Source organism: Rhinolophus ferrumequinum, chromosome 17 (genome assembly GCF_004115265.2).
Source record: "Rhinolophus ferrumequinum isolate MPI-CBG mRhiFer1 chromosome 17, mRhiFer1_v1.p, whole genome shotgun sequence".
NCBI lineage: Eukaryota > Metazoa > Chordata > Mammalia > Chiroptera > Rhinolophidae > Rhinolophus > Rhinolophus ferrumequinum.
The window spans coordinates 13,281,756-13,301,206 of record NC_046300.1 but is presented as its reverse complement, the minus strand read 5'-3'; the positions used below and the strand labels follow the sequence as shown (position 1 = coordinate 13,301,206).

The window sequence follows — 19,451 nt, the reverse complement described above, 5'->3', positions numbered from 1 at the left end:
CATGGGAAAACAAGATGGATATTTTGAAGTTCTCAATTGAATGCTTTATCAAGTTGGACTCCCTCACTGTGTTTATAACACAAAAAACACATCTCTCTTCCGGAGCTGGAGGGGAGAGACAGTTCTTCAACTTCTTTCTTCAGGTGTTTTACTTAATTGCGAACACTTGCATGTTTGGATACAGACCTGAAATTTCATTCATTTCAGAAATTTCATTTATTAGTGGTGAAGCAAAAATCAGGTTTATAGAGCTCAGATGTACTAGCAGAAATGACTAAAGATTTTTTACTTAATGACAGTGAATTAACTGGACATACAGCCTTCTTCTTCTGTAATGAAAAGATGGGCTTTAAAAAGTTTGCATGTGTTTTGTGATTACTGTGAAACCTTTCCCCTACCCTCCAATTGACTGACAGCATCTATATCCATCATCAAGATCCTAGAACTGTGAGAGCGAAGCTCTGTGTATAATGCACTTGAATTAACTGCAACCTAAGTAACCAAAACATTAAATTAGTAACCAGGACACATTGTACTGCCTCTCTTTCAGGAAAAAAAAGAAGCAAATGATACCAAGACAAGCTCATAACAGAGATCTAATCATCAGATGTGTACGGATGAAAATACAGGTACAAATGAATGCCTTATATTGTTTTAGATCTGCATCTGAATTATTGTATACTGATTTCTAGTATTCAGAATGTCAAAGTAGAATGCAGAATCAGCAAAAGACTAAGCAATCAAACTTTGAGTAAGAGTTAAAAACTTTAAATAACTATTTCAGGTGTTTCACAGTTTTCTAGGTTTTGGGAGTAGAAATTTGAAAAAAAAAAATCTATACATCAGAGGTAGTATGACCTAAGCCACCAGATACTATGCACTCTGCCTCAATCATTCGTTGTCATGAGTGGAACTTGTCAATACTTGAAACTACTCCGTCTATGAATCAAATAGTGCAAACACCTAGGAACTCATTCACAACCTCCTTTCTTTCACTTGCTTTGTTAAGTGCCCCACTACAACTCTTCTTCCACTCAGTACTGCGAGTTGATTTGCCCCTCCACCTGTCCATTCATTTAAGAATCCAGTCACCTACCCATTCATCCTCACCCTTCTCTATTTTCTTCTCATTATGGATCGATTCTAGGATTCATCACTTCAATTATTCTCTTGCAAATTCTTTGGCAAATCCCAAGCCTGGATGAAACTATTTGTCTTCTCCATGTCTGCACCCAAGCTGCTGAGGACAGTTGGAGAAAAGCACAGTGTAGGCAATTGGCACCACTACAAATTACAACTAGGCTGTCAATCAAAACTATGTGGCAACTTGGTCTCCAAACTTGTGCAAAATCTATTTTAAACCCCATTTTTATTCTGAAATCTCCAGCTCTCTCATTCTCAGCTCCCACTTCCCACTTCCCTGGACAAATGAAAGGTATTAGATGGGAACTTCATACAGCCAACTGTTTTCCCTCTTCCAACAAAGGCCAACCATTCTACAGATGCTCTGCATTCCATCTCCTTTTTTTCCCTCAAGAATACTAATTATTTCCACTTTCGGATTTTATTTCAATCTTTTCCTCGCTACTAGACCCTACCCATCAGCACTTACGTATGCTCTCGTCATAACAAAAACAAAAATCAACAAACTAACCAATCACCCCTCTTCCATCCTCAAAAACAATAAAAACAACACCCCGCCCCCTCACCCCACCCCACCCTCAAAAAACACTCTGGAAAACTCTTTTCTAGCTACCATGACTCTGCTCCCCTTCATTCTCACACTTCTGGCCTGAGTTGACTATAGTTTTTCTCTCCAAATCCTCAGTTACCGTTCCTCCCACAAACCCTCTAATTCCTGTTTTAATCATTCCATGGGAACACTTCTTGTTAAAGTCACTAACTATTTCCATGTCACTGAATCTCATGTACTCTTCATATCTTCACGTCACACCACAGCTCAGAATCATTCTGCAAAGTTGACCACTCCCTCTTCTGGCTTCCTTCCCTTTGGCTTCCATGATACCACATGTTCCAGTTTCCCTCCTTCCTCTCTGACTCTTCTCTTTATCCTTTGCCAATCACTCCTCATCCCTCTAACCTGTAAACGTGGGAGTGCCCCAAAGCATAGTCACACCCTCTTCTCATTCTACGTTCTGCCACCAAGGGCATCACATCCATCTTCATGGCTTCAATTCCACCTTTCAAATTCTATTCCCGCCCAGATATCTCTCAACTTTCTACTTGATGTCTCCATCCAGATGCCCTTCTAACACCTCAACTCGAATGCATCCGAAACTCAACTCATGACTCTGCATCTTTCCCCAAACCTTCATCTCCAGTAGATGCTTCCACCACCCACCTAGTTGCTCAAACTACATACCTTACAGTCCCCCTTGACTCTTCCTCTTGCTTTTTTTTAAAAATAAATGAATAATTTCAATACAACGTGGTAAATATAAAGATAGAGGCATATAAATTACAAAATGGAACAAAGATAAGTTGCATATCATCCAACCGAAGCAGTCTACCAGTGTAACTGCCATTGGGTGACTCAGATGATGGCCTTGGACTCAAAATTTAGGAAAAGGGGTGGCCAGCAATCCAGTGCTGATTTTAGCTGGTCTCCAGCCTGGTCTCTTTGTTTCCCCGAAACTGACACCCTTGGAGAACCCAAGGCCCTGTAGCAGGTCTCACCTTCCACTAGCTACCAGTGGTGCGATACAGCAGCCCATCAGGTGATCTAGGTTCTCTCCTTTAGCCCCCTGCTAGGACCATAGCCCAAATTAACACTTAGGTTATAAGAAAATGCAAATCTGGACGATTGGTTGGCTTCTCTTTCATCCCAGAAGAATTCTGAGAGAGAATTTGTTTTACCTACATATATGTACATTCAAAATCCCATCATTTTCAGAGAGGGAGAAACACAATTCTTATTTCGTACATCACAAACAGATTAAGAAAGACAAATGATTGTAAAACTAAGCACACCTTGAAGAAATATTTTCTACTGAGAGACCACTTTATGTTAAAACCTTAATTCTTAAAATAACCCTGCTTGGAATCTGACAAAAGCAGCCTGAGTTCTACATAACACCCCGGGGAACAGAGGCACCCGGGGATTTTTTAAAGGCACCTTCAATTCAATCATAGGTAACACTCATTCAGTGAGCAGAGGGCACAGCAGAACCCTTTGGATTAGACAGAAGCCCTTTCCTCAAAGAGCTCAGGCTTGGATCACAGCCACACAGCCACGTTATTGTAACATAGTATGGTGTGTCCACCAATAGAAGTATGTACAAATTATAGAGATAGCCCAAAGGAGGGGCGGGTCCTGTGACTAGGTGAGACCTTAACCGGGTTGTTTAGGATAAAGAGAAGTTCACTGCACAAACATGGTGGGGAAAAGGCATTCCAGGAGAAGGGAACAGCATGTTCAAAGGGGCATCTTTTGATCACAGGTTGATGTTTCTGACCTATAGCAGTGAGGGGTGGTGGTGGGAGATAAAGGGGAAAAGTGGGCAGGAGGGGTCTTGTGTGCCATATTCACTAAGAAGCAGGACTTTGCTCTGTAACTGGGGAGAACCTCCGAAGTTTCTGAGTAGGGGGATGGACAAACAAGGAGACAAACTCATGCCTTTGGTTCCTTTTCCTGGGTCCTTTCCCTATCTGTAAAAAATTACGAATTATTCATCCACATACAGTTCTAGTGTAAGTTCATATGTCCATAAGCTAAAACAATGGATTGTATAATTTTGGATGTTAACAGAATAACAGAATTACTTTACTTTTAACATGTTTATCTGGCTTCACTATAATCAGCAGGTTTTCACTCCTAAAACATTTGCTAAGTATATTGTCTGTATGCTAAGGATACCAATCGTGGATCACACCTGGTCCCTCCTCTAGACTAGCCGAAGTCAGAGGTAATGTTTGTTCAGTCAGAAAGGGCTTTTGCAGAACTCTGTGGGCAGTGTGGTCCTTGGTCCACTTTAATTTGTCCTCGTTGAAGGAGCAAAGCAAAGCAGTGAGGGCTTTGCTTTGTCTCCCGAATGGATTGTCAATTCCCAGACAATCGGGACCTGCTTACGCTGTTATGTTTTCATAGCCTCTGCAGGTCCTCGAATCGGTATTGGATTTTGGCAAGATGCTGCTCTCTGGGTAAAAGCACCCTGATTGAAAATCAGTATCTCTATGACGTTTTCCTTACCCGGAACTGGTTTGCAAACAAGAATCTAATGTTTAATGTTCATTGTACTAATATGTAAACATTTTGGTTGCCAAGGGCACAAATGGATAAACCAGGACAAGTAGGTAGATAAAGATATCCTTAGAGACAGCGTGTACCGTGTTTCCCCGAAAATAAGACCTAGCCGGACAATCAGCTCTAATGTGTCTTTTGCAGCAAAAATTAATATAAGACCTGGTATTACATTATATTATATTATACCCGGTCTTGTAGTAAAATAAAACTGGGTCTTATATTAATTTTTGCTCCAAAAGATACATTAGAGCTGATTGTCGGCTAGGTCTTATTTTTGGGGAAACAGGGTAGTACTTATAACCAAAGTTCACTTCCTACATGTATTTTTGCTGCTGTGGACTGGTCAACAGGGCAGCCGTTGTCTTTTACTGTGCAAATCTGCACTCAGAGGAAAGCATTAGCTCTTGAACTGAGGGGGAAATAGCAAGGTTTTAGAACCTGTTCAACGTCTCTAAGGGAGGTGGTGAATGTGGAGTGAATTTGCTCTGCAGTGATGCTTTTCATAGCAGAGGAGTTGGGGCTCAGCAGCCTTTGGAAAGATGTGGGAGATGAAAGAAGCTAGGGCCTGGAGTGGAAGCTTTGAACCCCCAGTTTTAGTTCCAGAAGCAGCTCCCGCATGCATTCTTCACTTGCAGGAAGCCACGGGCGTCCTTCTGACAGCCTAGGGCTCACACGCTGGGATGGTTCCTGGCGGCGAGCTCCAGCCCAGTTCCTGTTTGCTGAATGTCTCTGCCCCGTGCACCCCTCTCCGGTGCTCTGATTGGCTGCCTTCTCCCCACCCTGTAACGTCACCTCCCCCCCTTTTGGGGACTAATCGGAATGATACTTCCTCGCTGCCATTTCCCTTCTCTTTAGTCTTACAGTTAATCATATTTGTATATGATTACTGCCTTTTAAAGATTCATCTTTTTCTATTATTTGCCTGTTTTTTTTTTTAAAAATTATAATTTGTTTTTTCTTTAAACATTTTGATTATTAACACTTTATACTTTTATGTGTTAGTATAATTTCTTCTCTACTGGTACAGCTCTTTTCACTTGCAACTTCGTGGTATCTTTTATTCTATAAAAACCATCGTCTTTGATTTCCTTCTCTCCTCTTCACCTCTGCCATGTTAGAAGCTGCATGGTTCAGGGTTAGCAATGTAGACTAGTCTACCTTGCTTGGGCTCTTGGGGTCCTTTATGTCCTCAGCTTTCTCATTTGCAAAATGGTGCTATTCTGAGGTTGTGAGGATTAAATGAGTTAAATACATAAAGCCCTTGAATAATATCTCCTGACTTGTGTTTGCTATTTTTATTCTTATTGGGGTCTTTGGTCTATTTTCACTTTGTCTCTCTTTTGAGTAATTCATCCATTTCCCATAAAACAATGCCCCCTCTGTTAGGAACCATGTTATTAGGTTGGTACAAAATTATTGCGGTTTCAAAGGTTAAAAATAATTGCAAAAAATTGCAATTACTTTTGCACCAACCTAATACTATACACACGTGGGTCTGTTTCTGGGCTCTATTCTGTCCCATTGATCTATTGGTCTATTTCCAAGCCAATACTCTACTGTTTTAATTAGTATAGTTTATAATGAGTGTGGGAACTTGGTGGGACAAGACCTGATTCTTATTCAAAATTGTCTTGGCTCATCTTGGTTCTTAATCTTCTGTAATAACTATGGGATCTATCTTATCAATTACATGAAATATGACATTTATTAGAATTGCATTACACTTATAGATTTATTCGGAGATATTCAGCATACTTATGATATTGAATATTTTACAGCCTTCAAAAAGGAATTGCAAATTTCTTCTTGAAGGTCTTACAGTTCTTTCATCAGTTATATTTCTACCGGTAGGTGTCCTGTGGTTTTGTGACCAGTGTAAATAGCTTTTTTTATTTTACATTTTCTAATTGGATCTTCCTGATCTATAGAAATGATTTTGATCATAGTATATCGATCTTGGGTCCAGAAATCTCCTTGGACTGTCGTTTTAGTTCTAATAGTTTGTAGCGTATCATAATTTTTGTGTTTTATTTTTTTGGTTGTATTTTATTGATTTATTTTTGTTGTTTTGTTTGTTGTATTGGTTTAAATTTCAAGTGCTCTGTTGAATAGTAGTAATGATAATCCTTCTTGGGGTGCCTGATTTGGATGAAATGTTTCTAAGATTTCACCAGCAGTAAGCTGTTACTATAAATATTTTGGTAGCCAGCTTTTTATAATGTTAAGGGCATTCCTTTCCTTTTTCACTACTCTAAAATTATTTATCATAAGTGGATACTGAATTTCAGTGAATGCTTTCTTAGACTCTATTACTGATCATACTTTTCCCCTTAATCTGTTACTATAATCTGTAAACCATACTTACAGACTTTCCAGATCTAAACTATTTTGAGATTTACCATCTCTAGTTTGCATTATGAAATATTTTACCTATTAGACTGGCAAAAATCTGAGATTCTAATAACCCACTTAATTGTTGAGGTAATGGGGAAATGGGCATGATCATATGTTGCTTGTAGAATGATAATTCGTACAAACCCCATGGAGAGCAAGTGGAAAAACCTATCAACATCTACAAAATGACAAATGCATAGATTCTTTGACCCCATTTTTAGATATTCACCCCTCAGATATTTGCACATGTGTGAAATGATGGGTACACCACTTCATTCACTCCTGCATCATTTGTAATCATAACAGACTGGAAACAATCAAATTGTTCACCTATAGGAGACTTGTTGAAGAAATCATGATGCTCCCTGATAATAGAGTCTGAAGCAGATAAACAGGAACGAGGAAGCTCTTTGTGTCCTCTATGGAAAGAGTGGTCTACCAATTATTCCACTCTGCAAAAAGTAGTGGAAAAAGGACACACATCAACCTCCACAAACGTATATATCCACAAACTAAAATGCAGTGATAACTAATATTTACTGAAGGCCCTCTGTGTGCTAAGAACTGTAGAAGGCACTGAAGTAGACTGGAAAACAAAGTGGCTGCTCTCATGAAGCTCATATTTTCATGAAGGAAGATAAAAATAAATAATAAACACATAATAGAGTTTCTATTGATAAGATAGATATTGTCAAAGATGCATCTACACACAGTCTCTAGTTTATCTTCTGTTCATTTCTGCCACTGTTTTTCATTCTAAAGGAAGGGTTTTGAGAGAGGATTCAGGGCCACATAGAGAGATGTAGTTAATTCTTCTAAACTGCTGCACAGAATCCCCTTGCATGAATTTACACATCTTATCCATTTCTCTGCTGAACATGTTTATGTCTTGTGTCTTTTGTTTCTGTTTCAAATGGAGCTGTAGCCCACATTGTTGTATACACCCCTCTGTGCACATGTACTACGATTCTCTGAGACATACACTCAGGAGTGGATTTCCTGGGACTTTAGACGCACACGTGCAGTGTGACTACGTCTGCTGGTTTCCACACACCTAAGTGGCTCTTCTGAGTGACACGCCCACTGCTGTGTGTGAGTTTGGGTTGGCCTACAGCCTCACTTCATCTGATGTTAGGCTATTTAACTTGTTTTTCTTTTTCCTTTGATTTTTAATTTTTCTATTACAATTGACATACACTATTATATTAGTTTCAGGTGTACAACATAGTGATTAGATATTTATATAACTTAGGAAGTGATTCCCAATAAGTCTAGTCCCCACCTGGCACTATACATAGTTATTACAATATTATTGACTGTATTGCCTAGGCTGTACTTTACGTCCCCGTGACTATGTTGGAACTACCAATATGTACTTCTTAATTTCTTCACCTTTTGCATCCTGCCCCCTACGCTATTTAACTTCCACTAATGTGGTAATCTTGTAGAATGATACCTAATTGTTGTTTTAATTTGTGCCTTTCTGACAATTGATGAGTTTCAATGTGTTTTGATATGCTTGTCGATCTACTGCTTCCTCTTTTTTAAATTGCCTGTTCATATTTGCCTAATTTTCTATTGGGCTGTCTTTTTCTTATTGATTTGTAAGTTCTTTAAAGATTCCGGATAGTAATTTTTTGTATGTAATATGTGTTGTATTCTTCCAGTGTTGCTAATGTTTTGTCTACGCTTATGGTTCTTTTGACATACAGTAGGTTTTCATTTTGAGGTATAATTGTCAATTATATCGTCTGGGAAGTTAACGATATCAACATTACCTGTTGACAAATCGGCCTTCTCCCCACGGATTTGTAATAACATCTCTATGATATACCAAGTTCTCTTGTATAATGGATTTGTTTCTGAGTTCTGTTTTCTTTTCCACCGGTCCATTTTTGAGCCAATACCAACTATTTTAATTACTGTCTGTTAGTGATATGTTTTGTTATCTGGTGTAAAAAGTCCTATTATTCTTTTCAGAATTTTCTTGGTATTTCCTGGTCCTTTGCTCTTTCATCAGATTAGATTGTCATGTTCCAGAAAAGATCTTTGGTAATTTGAGTAAGAAATGCATAGTATTTGTGAATTAGTTTTGGCAACGATTGCATCTTTATGATGTGCATCTTTGTCACCTATGAAAAAGTTTTCCTTTTATTTATTCACATGTTCTTTCATATTTTCACTGAAGTTTTGGAAATTTTTCCCCAAAGGACTTACACATTTTAACTTTTACTTTATTTCTAGGTATCTCAGGATTCTTGTTGCTAGTGTGAATAAAAATTTTTTTCCAATTATTCTTTTCCATATTCCCTCTCTCCCTGAGTGTTCTCCTATGTTCCCTTGGCTGTAAATCTCATGTACATGTCAAAATACACTTAAATTTTTCTCTCTCTCTATCTCTATCTCTGTCTTCGTCTCCATCTCTGTCTCCATCTCTATCTCCATCTCGGTTTATCTCCTGACCTACGTAGCCAGTCGTTTTCTTTCACAGCCACTTGGAGGCTTCCTAAGTTTCTCACACTGAACACACCTGAGACTGAACTCTTGATTCTTCCCTTCCCCCATCCTTAAGTCTGTTTCCATCCTAGTAAAATGATTCCTCATCTAACCTAATTTCCCTTGGAGAAATCCTGTTTGTGCTTCTTTCCTGCCTCCATTAATCCATCTGCATGTCTTGTTCATTGTTGGGCTTCCTGTGTCGCTCATTCTGTACTCTGATCCTTAGCAATTTCGAGGCATATGTCAATGCTTCTAGACCAGTCTACTGTGTGGCATCATCAGCACTAGATATTCAGAGGCATCTCAGATTTAACGTGTTTGGCACAAAGTGGGTGCTCAGTTAATATTTGTCGAATAAATGAATGTCCAAAACAATACCCTTACTCTCCAGCCCCGCTGCGTTTCCCACCTCAGCAAACTGCTCCATTCGGCATCTGCTCAAGCCAGAAGCCAGGCAGTTGTCCTGGGCCTTTCCTTTCTAATGAAGCCCACATCCAGCTGATCCTCAAATCCTGTTAATTGTGCTTCCAGGGTCTATCTCTGCTGCCGCTGCTCTGGTTCACTGCCCTGTCCTCCCTCACTGGTCTGCGTGCTTTCACTCCCGCTCCCCTCCAATCTACATTGCCAGAAACCTGAGTGGTCTTCATGGAACATAAATAGGGAGATTTGCCTCCTCTTGTCAAGATCTGTCAGTGCCTTCCTATTCTTTAGCTCACCGTCAAGGTCCTGGACTATCCTGCACACACCTCACCCTCCAGCCTCACGATGCTCCAGCCACAGCCCCTTCTCTGGTTTCTTGAGCACACCAAGTCTCAGGGCCTTCTGTCTGGGACTCTCTCCTCCCCTGCACGTGGATGGCTCCCAAGTGCCCTTTAGAACTCAAATGAAATGTTTCTTTTTCAGGAATCCTTCCCCAGCCCAGCCACTCAATCTAAGTTGATCTCACTGTTATATTCTCTCCTAGTACCCAGAAGTCTAATCACATTTCAATGAGACATTGACTACACTGTTCATGAGATGGTCTGTTAAAGTTCCCTTTGCTGTACCCTAAGCTCCATGATGAATCCAAGCATCTTCTTTGTCTTGTTTATCACTGGCACGTAGTAGCCACTCAACGAGTACTTGAACGAATGGCTGAGTGTGACTATTGTATTTGGCTGCATTTGCCTTCGGTACACATTGTTTTACACAGGTAGCCTGATGCCACTTGGGCCCCTCTGTCAATGGGGTCCATTATGGTCACTAACTGTCTCCACAGCTCCCACCAACAGGAGCCTAAGATGGCTCCTGGTCTCCAGAGTACCAGTATCTCATCTGTTCAAGGCAGGGTCTGAGTGTGTGTCTCTCTCTTGCTAAGGCCACCCCGGCTCCTGTCCCAGGCCCATGCTGAGGGTGCTGCCTCTGGAGGTATCTGATGGGACCTGCGAGAGCTGTGAGCACTCGATGTGGTTTGCCACTGGTTTCAGCTGGGATAGCTGGCTACCAGGAGTCGATGCCATACAGTAAATAACCTAACTTCCTGCTGCCTTCACTTGACATTACAGAAGTATTTTCTCATGTCAGTAAACCTCTTCATAAGCACCTTTTAAAATGACCGCCTAATATAGTTGGTCTTCAAATGGCTACTTAATATTGCCCTGATTCATCAATGATAAGAATATTAATAATTAAATAAAAATAAAAGCTTTATTGCTTATATTGTAGTTTTATAAAACTGTGAGGATTCCCTTGCCTATCCTCTCTCCTTTAATAAACTAGCCTGATTTTAAGAAATGTACAGAATTATGAATGGTTCACTTTTTCTTTCTGGCAGTTTCTTGAAAGACCATGACAATTTGGGGTAATATTCAGAAATTAAGTTTGGGATTTTCCTACTACTTCTCCCACCCCCGCCCCTCTGTCCCTACCAGTAAGTAAAATTCCATTTACTGTTCTCATCCATAGCCTTACAGTATTACTGAAACTATATTTTTGTCTCTCTCATAGAATGAAAGGTTAAAAGATATTGCTCTCAAGGGCTTTGATTTTCAGAGAATAAATATTAAATTGTGAAATGGAGGCAGAGTCTAACAGAAATTCATTCAAAATTTATAAATATTTTAAGCACTTGAAGTTAAGTCTTCATGCTTTGAACTAATATGGTATTTTAAATGGTAGACATTTCATCTTGTTCTCGAAACCAATCTATAAAAATTGCAATTTCCCGTTACTTCCATCTCTTCTATAATTATTCCTAATCCTTTGAGGGCAGAAGGAGTGGCAGTGTATGTTTTAATGAGAGATTATCACCATGGATAGAAAGGAGTTGAGAAAAGGAAAGAAAAGGCCTAAAAAGAGCATGTCCTCCTTTGCTCAAGGCTTCTCTACTTGGTGAATTTATGGGGGAATCCAGCATCCTATGGAGCACAATCACGGGGGAGAGAGAAAAAGCTCAGGAGGCAGACACCCAAGTTCTCTCTTTTCTCCAGATGAAAACTCAAAATCATGGTGGGGATGTGGTAGATGTCTATCCAGAGAGGTTTGAAAGTGTGTGTGTGTGTGTGTGTGTGTGTGTGTGTGTGTGTGTGTGTGTGTGATGGGGGTTCCTACTGACAGGCTTCCACAGGAATAGAGGGGACAAGCTGCAAGCCCCTGGGGGAGGTCTGCCCTCAGCTACATCCAATGTGGCCTATGAGTGAGTGCACAGCTTTGCATGGGGAGCTGTCTAAGCCAGTGGCCCCCAGATGGGGCTATTGACTCCCTATATGTAGTGCATGGCCTGCGTGGGAACCAGAATTTACCTGTAGTGGATGTGGATGAGCTGAGAGGACAGCTGGACCAGAACAGGAGGATTCTGAGTAGGGACTCTGGCGTCCAGTGGTCATCAGTAACATGTCAGGGGGTTGACCACTCGAGGCGCCCTATGGCACAGTCCAGCAGAGGAGGACACCACCCAGGCCAGCCACCCCTTCCTTCACTGCCATGAGACTCTCAGCTTCCCCATACTCCTGTCCACCTTGAGAAGGAATTGAAGGAGGTAAAGAATAGTCTTGTGAGGGAACTGAGCTTTAACTGACTACTTATTAGGAAGACAGAGTTTATGCCAGAAGTGATCAAGGCGGTATAAACTCAGAGGTTCGATTTCTCTCTCCTTTTCCAGTTCTTTCCCGGCCAATAGCAGCATGGGATGGCTTGTACTATTGCATCAATTCTACAACCATAGAGAAATGAAAAAGTTGTGATTTTTTTTTTTTTGTAAAACTGAACTGAGTTCGAATAAATTTGAAATTTCTTGCTCTGTTTGCTAACCTAATTTTTTTCCATTCCTTAATCCATGTAACATATTAAGAGGTCTTAATCTTCCTTTGGAGTTTTGATATCTAAAGCTGGAATGCTAGTCTTCTCACATATGGTTCGGGTCCTGGAGAGTCAGGGCTTGTCTCCTGCCGCTCCCAAGCTGAGTTCGTCATATAAGACAAAAGCAGGTCCTTGTTCATGGTTCTGAGGGACCTGATTTACAAGACATGAAGAACAGTTCTGTTTTTCAAATACTGACTGGAATCCACCCTTCACTTTGCAGAGCCTGTACCCATTTCCATGTTTGACTTCCTGTGGTTCCATGTAGACGTGAAGGCGTACATGGGCTGCAACATGACAATTTACTACTTGCATTGCATTTCCTTTCCAGAAGACTGCCCAAGACTAGGGCCACGTGCCACTTCTATTAAATAACTACCTCACATCTCAGTTGCCTTTTAAGAGAAGATGATAGAAAGAAAAGAATGGTGGATGGAAGGAAGCCAATGCATTTTATGTTCAGGGTTCTAATCGCCACCTGCAGTCTCCTTAGGGGTGAGTGAAGCTCTGTTTAAAGATAGCCATGACACAGGTGGTTACACAGAGATGCTAATGCCATCTCTGGAATGCATAATTAAATGTGTGTGTTGATTAAAGCTTCCTAATTAATTTGCATGAATTAGGAAAAGGTATAGTGGGTTCATAAAGTCTAAACAATTTTTTGCTTTTTAAAGAGCAGCATTTTATAACTTTCAAGGTCAGTTAGAAAGGTCCTTTTTTTTTTTTCTTTTTAGAAAGGTCCTTTTTCATTGAACAGCCACTGTTGCCTGAGCCAGAGAAGAGGTCCCTGAGGGGACGTGGGACTGCTAGAGAGCATCTGAGGACAGGCAGGGACAAGCTGAGGGGCCCTGCAGCTGTTGAAAGAGACAGTCTTTGTTCATTCTTTCATTTTCATCGAGCATCTCTGAATTCGGCATTGTACAAGGCTCTGAGGACAGAAAATTTAAGAAGACAAAGACATAGTAAGGATGACACTAAAGATTCCAGATGCTGTCCTAGAATTATGTACAGCAAACAAGGTCAGGGCACAAAAGAGGGAGGAGTGACCATTTCTCCTCTGCGAAAGGGAAGGCTCTGGAAAATCTCCCAAACAAGTGACTTGACTTTGGGCTCAGCTCTACAGTCATGGAGGCATTTGTTGTTTAATTGTTGGGTGGGAAGGAAGCAGGGTAAGGACCCCTAAGGGACAAGGCCCAAAGGCTTGAAATAATCGTACCTCTTGGGGGCTAGGAACAGCTGGATTGGGATGGATGCACCTACCAGGGGAGGGTCCCTTCTTGAATAAACGCCTTAGTATTAAAGAAAACTCATCTTCCCCATGGACTTTTGCCTACATCTCATTGGCCAGAATGTGGTCACACGGGGAGTTGTATATATTTAACTGGGCATATCACACTGCCAAACAAAATCAAGGTTTGTGATTGAAGAAGGGTAGAGTGGGTAGTGGCTAGTCAGCTAGTCATATTGACCACTATGACTTTGCTATTTATTATTATTATTATTATTATTTGATCTTGGAGAGTTCACTTAACTTCCTCAGGCCTTTTCACCTCATCTCTAAAATGGGGACAGTAGAGATGACCTGGAAGGGTTATTTTGGGAATTAAAAATAATAGACATAAAGCGTCTAGAACATAGTAGGTGTTCAATAAATAACGAGGGGAGGTTCTTGTTCTCCTCCCTTTGGTATCTGTCTACTTCCTTTTCCTTCTTCAAATACTTGCCTCACTTTCCCCTCCTTTTTAGTTTTAGACTCGATTGAAACATCTGGAAAGCCTGGAGATTATATTGTATAGTTTCAATTTCAGTTATTTTTCTCTTTGTCCTGACGAACAGTTAGTTCATAATTATCTTTGCTCTGTAATGAGCTGGTATCTTCAGTGAAAACATTATGTGGTGTTTATAATGATTTGTTTTTAGCCGCTAAAGTACAGATGTAACTAATGCTTGAATTAAATGTCATCAGAGATAGATGTGATACATAAGGAGTATGTCTGAAGAATTCAATGGAGTTGGGTCATTTGAATGACTTCTTAATAAAGGGGAAATGGAATTTATTAAGCAAGTATTTCAGGTACAGTGTTAGATTCTACTTTATTTTATTTAATACTAGCAAAGGCCTCTGAGTTAAGTATTGTGATTGTTATTACCCTCTGTGATGGACTGAAGGTTTGTGTTCTCCCAAAATTCGTATGCTGAACGCTAATCCTCAGTATGATGGTATTTGGAGGTGGGGCCTTTGGGAGGTGATCAGGCCAGGAGAACAGAGAGCTCATGGATGGAATTAGTGCCCTTATAGAAGAGATTCCCGAGAGCTACCTCGCCCACTTCACTGGTCTGTGAACCAGGAATGGACCCCCACACCAGATACCAAACCTTCTGGGGCCCTGATCTTGGACTTTCCAGCCTCCAGGACTCTGAGAAACAAATTTCTATTGTGTATAAGCTGCCCAAACTGAATATATTAATTTGGAATTGTATTTGATTACCTGTAACTGAAATAATAGTGGTTTAAACAAGGTGGAAGTTGGATCGTGTCTCATGTTAAAGGTGCTCAGTGTTCAAGAGTCAAGGCTTAGAGCAGTGGCTCCACAGTCATCAAGGATTCAGGCTCCTCTGGCTTTGTGCTCAATCAGGGGGCCTCACCTACAAGGTGGAGCCATGATCCAAGGTGGCTGTTGTGCCCAAGAATAGATTGCTAGACTGTAGTTTGTGCCTATTTTTATCTTTAGATAAAATAAATTGTTTCTAAGCAATTTATTAGATGACTCTAAACTGTTAGATAACTCTAAATTGTTTCTAAAAATACACAATCTTTCCAAGCACACATGGAACATGTAAAAATATTAACTATGTAGTAGTTCACAAAGCAAATGTCAACAAATATCAGAGTCATGATCATACAGACCACTTTCTGACTAGAATGCACCAGAATTATTAGGTTGGTGCAAAAGTAATTACAGTTTTTGCAATTATTTTTAACCTTTTAAACCACAATTACTTTTGCTCCATCCTAATAGAAATCAACGTAACAATAAGAACTCCATACACCTGGAAATTTTACAACAGATTTTAAAAAAATAACTGATGAATTGAAGAAGAATCCATCCATATTTAAAATGAAGTGAAAATGAATTATGTTAATATTTGTGGTATGCAGCTAAAGTTGTACTTAATGGAAAAGTTACAGTCATATAAACTTAAAAAAAATTGAAGAAAACAAGTAACAAATGCATCCTGAAATTAATGAACTAGAAAAAAGAGCAAAGGTAAGCAAGAAAACCAAGAGCTTGTTTTTGAAAAAAATAATAAAGTAAATAACTTATGGCAAGATTAATCAAGAAAAATGAGAGAAGATGCAAATATGTAAACTATAAAGGGAGCTGTAACTATATATTTATTACAGATTTTAAAAGCCATAAGAGAATACTATAAACAAGATTATGTCTATATCTATAAAACTTTTTAATAAATGAATGATTTTCTAAGTATAAAAATTTGAACAGTATATAAGGTATGGTCCTACTTTTTATTAAGTATATATTTACATGTAAATATACTAAAAAATATTCAAATATTTTACAAGTGGTTAAGTATGGGATAAGAATTTAGGAATTTTTATTATTTTCATTCATCCAAATTTTCTAATTTTCAACAGTGAATGTAGATTTAAAAACTACTAAGGATCAGTGGGGGAAGAACAAAGGCAACATCTATGGGTCACATTCCCTTCAGGACCCTCTCCACGTTTACATTCTAGTCCCCCACTGTGAACCTTCTTGCTCTAACAGGGAGGTCCTGGCCACCATACTGTGTGACGTCTCTAAACTCCATTCTCTACCTTTCCTTTTTCAGAAAGCTGTTTCCCCAACATTCAGTCTTCTTACACTAGGACATAGAGCTATGCACCTGTACATTCTTATCCCATCCCTGGCCCGTCTCCAGTCCCCCAAAGTCCAGTCTGGGCCCAACGCCTGGACTCTTGCTCCTGGGGGAGGACGGCTGGACACAGGGGCACAGACAGTACATTCTTATCCCATCCCTGGCCCGTCTCCAGTCCCCCAAAGTCCAGTCTGGGCCCAACGCCTGGACTCTTGCTCCTGGGGGAGGACGGCTGGACACAGGGGCACAGACAGTGCTGGCCCTGGCCAAAGGACATGGGATATTGGAGTCACACAGACATGGATTCAAACCCCCTGTCTGCCTCTTACTGGCTTTATGAACTTGGTCATCTTTCTTAGCTTCTCTCATCTTTAGTTTGTTGGTGATAATGCCTTATCATAAAAATGAGGTAAAGTGTATAAAGCAACCACCATACACTAGGTACTTTAGTAATGTTTGGTTTTGTAATATTTTTTTTTTTCTATCCTAAATGGGTCACTAAACATAAGGGAAAAAAGAGTCCATTTCCAGAAACCATTACAAAATACACAAAAATTAATAAACCCTTAATTTAGTTTTTTTCCACACAGTTGGGCAGGATATTGATATTCCAGGTTTTTGTTATGCAGAATAACACCGAACATTAAGTTGGACTATGAGAGTAGCAGGGAGTGTGTTCCTTGAGTAGAAAGTTCCCTCATGTGACATGCTATTTTATGTCTCCCTACCTCTCCCTGCATGGATGATTTCCAGTGAGATGAGTCAGAAAACAACTAAGGAGGGCCCCAGACTCTCCAAGAACCAGAAGTTTTCCGAGCACTTCAGCATACATTGCTGCCCACCATTTACCTTCCTCAATTCCAAACGCGAGATTGTGGATCGGAAATACAGCATCTGTAAGAGCGGCTGCTTCTACCAGAAGAAAGAAGAGGACTGGATCTGCTGTGCCTGCCAGAAGACCAGGTAAGGGGTCTGCACTGACCACGCTGCACCTGGACTGGGCGTTGGCCTGTTGTCGCTCAGCTCCAAGCCCCGCCCTCCCTACTCTGTGATGCGGGAGCCGGGGTTCTGCAAGCTTCTCTTCCCCCAGCCCCCTGACAGTTGGCTCCCTGTTAGGTTCTGCCGTTGGAAAGTACTAGAGGGAGAGTGGAAGGTGGGAGGGGGGCAGGGCCTGCCTTCCTGTTTCCAGCTTCTGTCAGCATCCCTTAAGCAGCAGAGGAGAGCCATGGCTCCAGCCTCCAGCTTCTTTTGGCCCTCTCAGCACCAGCCGCCGTGCAACGTCCCCTCAGAGGCCCAAGCACCAGCCAGCTGCACCCCCTGCGGTGGTCAGAGCACCAGCCAAGCCACGGTCCCCTCCGAGGAGGTCTGAGCCACGGTCCCCTCCGAGGAGGTCTGAGCCACGGTCCCCTCCGAGGTCTGAGCGTCAGCCACGCCCCCGCCCAGAGGTCCGACCACCACCAGCCAAGCAGCGTTCCCCTCAGAAGTCCAAGCAGCAGCCGCGCAGCAGCCCCCAAAGAGGGCCAGGCACCAGCCGCGGGGGGTCCCCCCTCAAAGCTTCTAGGTTCTGGTAACACCATCTCTTCCCTTTTGTTCCCCCAGCCCTAAGGTTAGTAGCTGCTTCCTGTGTTGACTAACAAACATCTGGGTTATCTCAATGGCCCTCTCAAACCTGTGTCATCAGTTCCCTGCATTAAATTCCCTCTGTTTGAAATACCTAGTGTGGCTTCTGTTTTCCTCGTAGAGACCATTGGTACAATACTTCAGATGGCAGTATGCGTTGTTTTCTTTGCCTAGTAGGACCGGAAGTTATTAATTCATCAATGCATAGTATTGATCACAGTAACAGATTGAGTCAGAGAGGACTTTGATTCCTGTGCCTCAGAGAAAGGAGGGATGGCCACTCTGAGGAATACTGTGTGTGTGTGTAAAAGGAGAGATTCAGCCATTTTGTCCATCCATCCTCCCAACACACTTCATCGGATGTTAATCCCACTTACTCAGTCATCCAATAAACTTGATGGCATACCTATAGAGTTCCATACACCACGCTGGGGGAAGGAATATGGCAGTGAACAAGCCAGGTTGTTTGTGATTCACCAGGACCAAACAAGAGATTAGCTAGTCCTAGTGTAGGGTGTAAATGCCCCGATACTATCACAATCAGTGTGTACATTGGGCGATAGAAGCCCGGAGCAGGATTATGCTTCACAGAGGAGTTAGGCTGGGATGAGTAACGAGTAAAAGCAGGGGGAGATGAGGGTAAGGGGGATCAAATATATGGTGATGGAAGGAGAACTGACTCTGGGTGGTGAACACACAATGTAATTTATAGATGATGTGATACAGAATTGCACACCTGAAATCTATGTAATTTTACTAACAATTGTCACCCCAATAAATTAAAAAAAAAAAAAAAAGCAGGGGGATCCATGTAGAGAGAAAAGGTGAGCCAGATTTTCATCTGCTCCATCTGAGGCAGGTCAGCTTTTTTTTTCTTTTTTTAATAGACTTTATTTTTTAGAACAGTTTTAGGTTCACAGCAAACTTGAGCAGGAGGCACAGAGATTTCCCTTATACTCCCTGCCCACACACATGGCAGGACAACTTTTTAGTCCTTTTAATATTTGGAAATGGATCCGTTTTATAAGTTAATAGTGGGTGTTCATTGTATTTGGATAGATTCTCACATCTACTCTGATACCCGGCCCCTGTATAGTGCAGTACTGCGTGCACATGTCACATGATGATTACAGATTTAGTACGCAGAAGAATCAACTGGGGAGCATATTAAAGATGCCCCCAGAGAATCTAATTCCTTGAGTTATTGGTGAGGTCTGGAGTTTCAACAAGCAATCTCCCCTCCCCCAGCATCGTGACCTGGACCACAGTACACAGACCACACTTTGAAAAACAATGACCTACCTCATTCATAAATCAATGATCCACATTATCTGTGATGTGCAGTAAAGAAATGTGGAAGGTGACACATTTATGGTTCCAAAAGTGAAAGCATTAAAGAGAGCAAGATCAGGTGGTTAATTTGTGAAGGAAGTAACAGGCTACCAGTCACTAAAAC

The 19,451-nt window shown here is 41.0% G+C and overlaps 1 protein-coding gene across 5 annotated transcripts in view; it reads left to right on the top strand.

Moving 5' to 3' along the window:
• The window catches only part of MOBP (myelin associated oligodendrocyte basic protein), a 35,560-nt gene that overhangs the window by 3,381 nt on the left and 12,728 nt on the right, over positions 1-19,451 (top strand). For 2 of the 5 annotated variants that reach the window (XM_033132936.1, XM_033132937.1), the window contains exons 2-4: positions 553-629; positions 17,129-17,338; positions 17,637-17,936. In XM_033132936.1, coding sequence (XP_032988827.1) covers positions 17,133-17,338; positions 17,637-17,936 — 506 coding nt within the window. In that variant the 5' untranslated portion in view covers positions 553-629; positions 17,129-17,132. Of the gene's footprint in view, positions 1-552; positions 630-17,128; positions 17,339-17,636; positions 17,982-19,451 lie in introns of all 5 variants that reach the window. The other 3 variants (XM_033132939.1, XM_033132938.1, XM_033132940.1) reach the window with 3 other exon arrangements.